General features: G+C 38.4%; 1 protein-coding gene and 1 long non-coding RNA gene across 2 annotated transcripts in view; one reads left to right on the top strand and one right to left on the bottom strand.

Annotated features, from left to right (window-relative positions):
• LOC125259349 overlaps window positions 1-1,534 on the top strand; it is a 25,299-nt gene extending 23,765 nt beyond the window's left edge. The window contains exon 4 of the long non-coding RNA XR_007182776.1: window positions 1,398-1,534. This is a non-coding gene — a long non-coding RNA (uncharacterized LOC125259349). The remainder of the gene's footprint in view (window positions 1-1,397) is intronic.
• Window positions 1,535-5,272: 3,738 nt separating this feature from the next.
• Window positions 5,273-8,304, bottom strand: fgf20b (fibroblast growth factor 20b). Its single transcript, XM_048177080.1, has 3 exons — window positions 7,155-8,304; window positions 6,677-6,780; window positions 5,273-6,484 (listed from the first exon to the last, which is right to left on the bottom strand). Exons 1-3 carry the CDS (start codon window positions 7,429-7,431, stop codon window positions 6,239-6,241), a joined length of 627 nt encoding a protein of 208 aa, XP_048033037.1. The 5' UTR covers window positions 7,432-8,304; the 3' UTR covers window positions 5,273-6,238.
• Window positions 8,305-9,021: the final 717 nt, after the last annotated feature.

Raw genomic sequence — 9,021 nt, 5'->3', positions numbered from 1 at the left:
CCCTTGAATCTTTTAATTATTTAATTCCTTTTAATTAAAAAAATTACCCAATAGCACCCCCCCCCCACCCCCCCGGAAAAAAAAAATCATGGTCACCCCCAATGTTCAAGACATGGTTATGGCAGACAGACAGACAGACATTTTCTTGTTACACTATTTGCTATGAAATTCTTAGAAATACTACAAAACATAAATCACATTTTTTTTAGAACATAGCAAGAGAATAAGTACTAGAAGGAGTGACTGATTTCTCACTGAACAACAAAATCAACAACCAGCCCAATAAAGGAGGAGACTATTGATTTAGGAAACTGGAATCCAGACAAGTGCTTGACAAGCGGAAATAATTTCTCCTCAAGAGACGTCAATAGGTTCTGATGGGGTTATTAAGGGGAATCAAAGATATTTGCATTTAGACAACGAGCAATTTGTCATGTAAACCGAAATCTCTTCTCACCCTTGAATGCAAAGGAACTCTAGCAGGAACCAAATGAAAGTTAATCGGGAATGTATGGCACAACACACATGATGAATGAAGCGCTTTAATGCCGAGCTAGGAAAACAAAGTAATCTCTCAACATCCTCATTCATGTACAGCGTTTAAAGAGGACCACACAAACAAACAATTACAAGTAATTCTTGAAAATTACCCTTGGGGTTTAAGGCCAAAGTATTTATTTTGTACGCCGACAGTATAATGTGTGCATGCTAACAGTTTATGTACTAAAAGGTAAAGATTTTTAAACAAAATCACAAAGGTTTCTTCTGCCTTGCACTCTGTTCATTGCAAACCTAGATGCATGACAAATTCCTCACACCTATCAGCTTTCCTTGGCCTACAAGGCAGTCCTCTGCTAAACCCTCTTTTATTTTGCGCTCTTCTTGTTTTGTTATTTTACCTGGCAGTCCAGGTGTGAAGGGGTGAGGCCATGGAAAAACATTCAATTCTGCAGGCTTGTCATGAAAGAATCCACTGATTGACCTCTACATCAAGGAGCACAATGACAAATGGGTTAGCAATTTTCCGCCTCACTTATGGCCAACAATGCACATTTCCACTTTCGCTTGCTAGCGTTGAGTGTACAGTGCATATACCTTTAGTGGGCTTTTCAAACTCTGCAACACCGTCTTTACAAGTTTTCACGAATAAATCGAAACTATAGCCAGGTTTTAGTCTCTTATTCTTGTCATCTATATTTTTTCAGTGACCTCAAATAATAAGTGTTAATCTCACAGTCATTTTTGTCTTAGCATGTAAAACAAACACTAATGATTTTCTATTTCACTCAAGGATGTTATTGCATGTTAGCCACTGATTGAATTACTCGGAGTGCTTTAAGAATGTTTTGGGTGGAAAGTATGGAAATTAACCAATTGACCTTTGTTTTGACCTTTAGGTTAAGGGAGCTTTGTGGGAAAAGCCTGCTGTGGAGAATCAAAGACATCTATGATGCCATTTCAAATGCTCACGGACACCCCAAAACATTTATTTTTCATATGGAAATGGATGTATAGCACATGAATAAATTATAGAACATGGTATATTAAAAATAACTTTTCAAAAGCTGGTTTATCTTATTAATTTGAGAAGTGCCCACAAGTCAGTGAATGTCCTTCTGAGTGCAGAAATTTGCTTATATGGACGTGGATCTGGGTGTCTGTGTCCGGACCAGTCAGGCCGTGAACAGCTTCTGTCCTCAGATCAGACATGTCCTATAGGGATAAGCTGTCACACTGCTGGGAGCCTAATTGATGCCTCATGCTTCTGAGGAGCAATTATGGTGCCCAAATGTCAAGAGCTAATTTGTGGCTTTATAATGTGGACACATGGGCCAAGGAGAGGGCCAGATCTGGGCCCCTCTGGGAGAATCGGAATAGTTTGCTCAGCAGATGTGAGAAGGCCTCCGTAAAAAGTCTGGGGGTGGGGAAGAGCCTTCCGAAGATGTGAAGTCTACTGCCAGAGGTCTCACATGACTGCAGAGATGCTCAAAAGGACCATTTTTTAGGGATGTGTGAAAATATTGTCATCATGACATTGATCTATCTATATGATCTTTGGTGTTGAAACACAATCTGATCATTTTCACACTCTCAAATAAGCATATTGTTCATCTGTTTCTTAAAGACGTGCTCGTTCCTAAATGCGTGATAGAAAAAGACGCGCAACGTTATAAGAGGTGTTTACAAGAGTCTTAAAATGCGTAACCACTAGTTGGATCGTGCAAGTCATTCCTGATGTTTCCATGGTGATGCAAACACCAGAACAACAATTTAACTATAGTTGACAGCTAGAAAGTCACAAGTCAATATAAAAACATCACATCTTCATTGCCTACTTGCAGAGTGGTAAGACATACACCACAAAATGAAGCAAGATGACGTGCCAAAAAGGTGTGAAAGGATATTATTAACTCCTCTACACCTACAACATGTTACTCTACACTGAAGAATCCCCAGGAAGGTAGTGTTTTTTCTTCCTTTAATGGTTTTATTTATTATTATTTTCAGGGTCTGACATAATAAAATATTATTATATACAAGTTTCAAATCATCTTAAAGGAGTAGTTCATCCAAAAATTTAAATTCTGTCATTTCATCATTTACTCACCTTCATTTTGCATATTCTTTCTTTTTAACTGGAAAGATTTGACTCATTCATTCACAAATCTAACATAACTATTTTTGTCTTATAACCTCTTGTGAATACATCAAGAGAGCTAGAGTCATATGAAGCACGTTTATGAAATGTTTATGTTGCTTTTTTTGTTTTCTGACTTAGTTAGACAGTCCCATTATCATTCACTTTCATTGTATTGAAAAGATTCACCGAAGAAAGAAAGTCATGTATGGAAAGACATAAAATAAAAAGTAAAGGTAGAGTAAATGGTGGCAGAATCTTTGTGGTGAATTGTCCCTTTAAGATTTAAAATAATGTTACATAAATTATTATGAATTATTATTGGTGCTTAATTATTAAGTTGAAAAAAACATTTTTTTTTAAATTTTTTAAAAATTAGTTTAATGAACAGCATTTATTTGAAATAGAAATCTTTTGTAACATTATAAATGTCTTTACTGTCATTTTCTATCAAATGTGTCCTTGCTGAATAAAAGTATTAATTTATATATATTTTGAATGATAGTGTCACAATTTTCTCAAACATAAGCAGCAAAAACGGGTTTCTACATTGATAATAATAGGAAATATTTCTTGAGCAGCAAATCAGCATATTAGAATGATTTCGGAAGGATCATGTGACACTGAAGACTAGAGTAATGATGCTTTGCCATTTCAGCAATAAATTACATTTTAAAATATATTAAATTATAAATATATCTTTTAAATTGTAATAAAACTTCTCAATATTACTGTTTTTGGTCAAAATAAATGCAGCCTTGGTGAGCATAAGACACATCTTTCAAAAACATAATCTTAATAATTATTCCAAACTTTTGACCGGTAGTGTATTATCAGCTGATCGTTCCGCATTGTCTGTTGGCTTTTTAAAGAGGTTATTTATGCAAAAGAGCTCAAGATAAACAGTTGCTGAGGATATTTTCAGACACCACCCTTGTACAAACACAAATCTGCCCTGAGACTACAACTTAAAACACCAGGTGAGACTTCGCCACTTCCCCCAGTCTGTAAAGATATGAATTATGCACTATTGTAATCCACACGGGACTACAAAGCTACCGAGTCTGTATTTCTACAGGGTTGTGTGAACTCCTGCCCCATATTCGCAGCTGACAAACACAGGGCCTTGAAGATCAGAGACCCAGGACATGCTGACATGTGCTGTGGGAACACCTGCAATGTCCACAGAGACAGATCCCTCACTTACACACCTGTCTGTGGACCCATGCCACACTCACACACTCTCTCTCTCTCTCTCTCTCTCTCTCTCTCTCTGTCTTTCCATCTTTAGCTCTCTCTCTCTCTCACTCACACACCTATCTGATAGGGTTTCTTTGAGTGCTCTTTGAGGCCACGTCTGAGGTGATGAAAATAAGGGTGCATCCATTAAGTGCACAAGGCAGGGCTGAGAGAGGGCATGGATGAAGGATTTAAGTGTTGCCTGTAAAGTGCCTCAGACCACCTGCAAGAAGGACAGACAAAGGTTCTATTTCAGCCCAGACAGACGGAAAAATATATTGGTTCTTCGTGTGCCAGGGAGTATTTCGTGACATGAACTCTCTTACATTAAAGCGGTGACCTAATAGCTGCGGTGACATTTGCACAAAACAAACAAAACGATTACATGAAACTTGGGGAAACATTGACTTTTTATTTGTCAAACCATAAAAATGTTGTACAAAATGAATCAAACTATGAAACTTGTGATTTGATTATACAATTGTTTATCTTCATGGAGTGAGCTCCACTCTCATATACCTGTTGTTAACAATCACAGTTTTAAGATGGGGAAAATCCCACATTGTAAAATGTTGCAGGTACACTCCCCTCTTAAGACAGACCCTGGCTCACCATCACAGAGATACTGAGATCACAGACTGTATCTTCATGCTTCAATATAAAATGTCCTCTCATCCGTTTAGAAACTGTGTATAGATGTGCCTCTTTACTCATTGTTGTGGAAATGTCTCATTCAGCCGTTAAACAACATTCAGGAAGGTTTAGCCCGTGGTGTCTAAATCTCATATCGTTTTCCCCAGAGCGTCTTGCTTGGTTTCATGTGAAAATACTGGTACTATCTGTCAAAGAAAGCACATGTGCTCTATATGTATGATGAATTAAAATAGTATTTGATAAGTGTTTTTACCAATTATTTGATCTCATTATTCTTTGCCTGATGTGTTTAGCGGGCATCATTACTAAGCATCAGCAGAGATTACTCTAACTTTGGGTTTGACCCAAAAGAAAAGGTCAGTTTTTATTTCACTCAGATTCAGTCATTGTGTAACTGTTACCTGAGAAGGTCTCGCAAATGAACTTTGATGCTGATGAGTGCAGGACAACCCTGGGTCTAGGCTAAACAGCAACTTCAAGGGATAGTTCAGCCAAAAATGAAAATTCTGTCATTATTTACTCACCCTTGGGTTATTACAAACCTGTATACATTTCTGCTATACACAAAGGAAGATATTTGGAAGAATGTTTGAAACCAAGCAGATCTCGCCCCCCTATTTTTTTCCTACTGTGGTAGTCAATGGGGGGGGGGGCGAGATCTGATTGGTTTCAAACATTCTTCCAAATATCTTCCTTTGTGTATAGCAGAAATGTATACAGGTTTGGAACAACCCGAGGGTGAGTAAATAATGACAGAATTTTCATTTTTGGCTGAACTATCCCTTTAAGTTGCTGTTTAAGTAAATGATGACAGAATTTTCATTTTTTGGGGGGGATGAATTATGCCTTTAAAAAGAAGACAGCTTTGGTTTGTTTCCTTTCCAACCCCGTCCCCCCCATGATAGTCAGAAAGCATCATTTTCCAGATTATAATCGTTTCAGAATTAACAAATGATATCAAACAAAACAAGCTTGTTTATGATAATACTTGATTTAATGGCCTGTAAAATGTACTGTGCAGCATGCCATTTTGGGAAATCGTGCTTGAAACAAATCTATTAAAAGTCTCATGGCATTCTTCATACATTTGTAATAGGAAATCACAATCTTTCTCGCTCTCTGTAATAGCATAGCAGTGATAATAAGTAACTTTTACAGTTTCCGTCATATAAAAAGAACAGCTTTGCCACTATTTCAAAGCACCTTCTACTGTTTGGTCTAATAAAAAAAATCTACTTTTAGATGTAAAAATATATATATATTTATATTTTCAAATAAATAAATACATACAATAAATATGTGAATCAAGAACTGTATAAATAACATCGTGTGAGATGGCATCTCCTGCTCTCCACTGTCCCAGTTCTGTCATCTCTGAGCATCACTTGTTCCTTCAAGTCCTTCTTAACCCATATCGAATATTTCCAGAGCAAAGCAGCACCATGTTTAAAACCTCCAAAACTCTTGATTTTCATGGTTATGCTACTAGTCAGTTAGAACCAGCAACAAAGACACCAACTACGGCTTGGCTTTCACACTTTGGGAGTCTTTCGAGACTTTTTTGTTGTCTTCACCGTCAGTACTGGCCAGTGCATTTCCAGAGCAGATCTCCAGTTTGGACGCTGCGGCCAAATGTTATCACATCCTCCTCCTTATGCAGAGAAGAAACTGGGCATCTCTTTCACCCCGTAACTGTGACTGACGGTCTCAGCTGTGTCCGAGCACCTCTTTGTAAAGTTCTGGAACTTTTTCAGGGTCCACCGGTCTTGGAAGAAAGTGAGTGAACTTTTGATGTCTCCTTGATTTTGTCCCATCACGTGGCGTGCCGTCCTTGTTGAGAGCCACGAAATATCGTGCTCCTCTCTCCCCGTGCTTGTAGAGATTAGAAGAGTATGTGTTGTACCAGTTCTCCTCAAACTGCTCACGGAAGACACATTCTGCTGTGAGTTTCTCCTAAGAAACAAACAAAATAATATGTAAGTGAAATAATGCAGCTTCCTTGTAATTAATAACACGGAGAGAGATGTGATAAAACATATATGCCATCTACTGGGCTTGAATAAGAACGACAATTGTGCAGGATCATTCTTGGTGATAAGATTTAAAGATCTTAAAAAGTCTAAAACTGGGTAAAATTCTGCTTACAGAGCCATAAAGTTCTCCCTTGTCGTTCATCCCGAGGTAGAGACCACTGTCCACTCCACGGATGCTTATTAATCCAACTGCAAGGCTTATGAATTCCAAAATACCTGGAGAAGAATAAATCAATTGTTCAGGAGATGTTCTTTGAAGTCTAAACCCTCATAACGTATTGTGAGAAAGTTTAACTGCAATGCATTTTTCATCTCTATATATGCATTAATAATAAGTGTTTTATAGAAAATAAAAAGTCCTTTTTAATACAATGTAGGTTCTTCATATTCACAGTATTGAATGTTCGGGTTCTTTAAAAGTGACCAGAACATCGACTCAAAAGTTCTATATTCTAGAACTTTGATTTAAAAGTTCGTAGTTCTATTTTAGTTGATCTATATAAACTATAAAAACCACACAACCTGTATTTTTAAAAGTGTCACAGTGTTTAAGCAATTCTTACAAACTGGAAACAAAGTGGGAAAATTACCAAAACGACTGTGGTCCTTCCTCGTGCCCTGCACACTGCCATCCGGGAGTATTTCAAGGTGAAATCCAGTCCTGCAGTACAACTGTCTTCTCCGCAGGATCCCTTTCAAGTGCGTTAAATCTGCGGAGGTGCTCCGTGACAGTCTCTCTGCTGGAACTAAATGATCATTCAACAGCCCGAGGTTTTCTCCTAGAGGCGGTAGAAAGAACTGTGATCCGACCTGTCCGAAACCCTCCAGGCTCTGTAAAAACGTCCCGATCTCTCCCATAGCTGCCATCACAAACCTCCAATCCAGCAAGAGCGGTCAGGGAAACTTGATCTAGATGAATACGGTGAAGCAGTCGTCCAAAGCTATTCGTTACGACGAATAATATCCATGCGAGCACGTCATTTGTAGTGAATCCATGCTGAGTGAGCGCATATGAAATATCACTTGACTCCAGTTGATTATACAGACATATCCAGTGGGGAAGAAACAGTAACTGCAAAGAACTGACTTCAGACTTTAATTCTGCTCTCATGCCTCGTCCACATGGTGGCCCGTGGTGCTTTCTGACATGAATAAATGTGCAGCAGGTATTGAGGCAGCAGGTATGCGTTGTTGTGGGAAGTGCTTTGCGCAGTGAGTGGCTGCTGCGCGCGCGGGGCAGGTGCAGAGCTCGGGCTTCTGTGGGCGGGACATCGCTTTGGTCCAGCCTTGAGTTTTTGCGCACAATCGCAATTGTCTGTTTTCGTTTATGCCTGTATGTTTGTGAGGGTCAGGTTTTGCATATATTGTGGGCATCAAATCTCACAAGCAGAAAGAGGAAAGCAGCAGTTAGGCTATATGTCAAAATTATAATGTGGTTTAGGTTAAATATAATTAGCTCAGTATTAAAACAATAGATGCCAATGTGTGTGGCTGAGGTAGACATTTATGGAGGTGGAGGATATTTTACAAAAACGAGTTACAGTGGTGAAAAAACAATTAGGCTATATAATTTAATGTACTTCTGAACTCAAAAAGATTTGTGGAAAGTGAACAGTCACATTTGACACAATTATGAGATATCCGGGGGATAATAAAGGCCTTCTGAAGCGATGTGTTTGTGTAAAAACAAAAAATCCATATTTAACAAGTTATGAAATAAAATATCTAGCTTTCCCCAGACCGCCTTCTGTATACTTACGAAGAAAATGTAAAACTCTTGCAGTTCAAAACGCTTACGCTAGTACGTCTTCCCTATTCAACTTACAGAAAAAGCTTAACTGATGTGACGGCAGTTCTGTTTTTTTCGTAACTTGAATACGGAAAGAGGTCTACCAAAATAGATTTTGGTAGCACTTAAAGGGTTAGTTCACCCAAAAATGAAAATAATGTCATTAATTACTCACCCTCTTGTCGTTCTACACCCGTAAGACCTTCGTTCATCTTCAGAACACAAATTAAGATATTTTGATTAAATCCGATGGCTCAATGAGGATTTTAAATGCGCGTTCATGACTGTTTCAGGAAGCACGGAGGGGAGGGGGAGGAGGAGGAGGGAGGGAGGGTCTAGCTAGCCTCTGTTTTGTTTGACAACACTTCGAACGTCAACAGGAAGTTACTCCACCCAGGATCACTTAGAGCACCTTTAATATTATAAAGCGACGAGAATACTTTTTGTGCGGCAAAAAAATCAAAATAACGACTTTTCAACAATATAGTGATGGGCTGATTTCAAAACACTGCTTTGGAGCTTTTTGAATCGGATCAGTGATTCGGAGTCACATGATTTCAGCAATAGGCTTTTGAGGAGATCCGAATCACTGATTCGATTCGTAAAGCTCTGAAGCAGTGTTTTGAAATCGGCTCATCACTATATTGTTGAAAAGTCGTTATTTTGTT

This window comes from Megalobrama amblycephala, linkage group LG23 (assembly GCF_018812025.1).
Source record: "Megalobrama amblycephala isolate DHTTF-2021 linkage group LG23, ASM1881202v1, whole genome shotgun sequence".
NCBI lineage: Eukaryota > Metazoa > Chordata > Actinopteri > Cypriniformes > Xenocyprididae > Megalobrama > Megalobrama amblycephala.
Note: the sequence above shows the minus strand (reverse complement) of the source record. Positions and strands in the feature narration are given on the sequence as shown.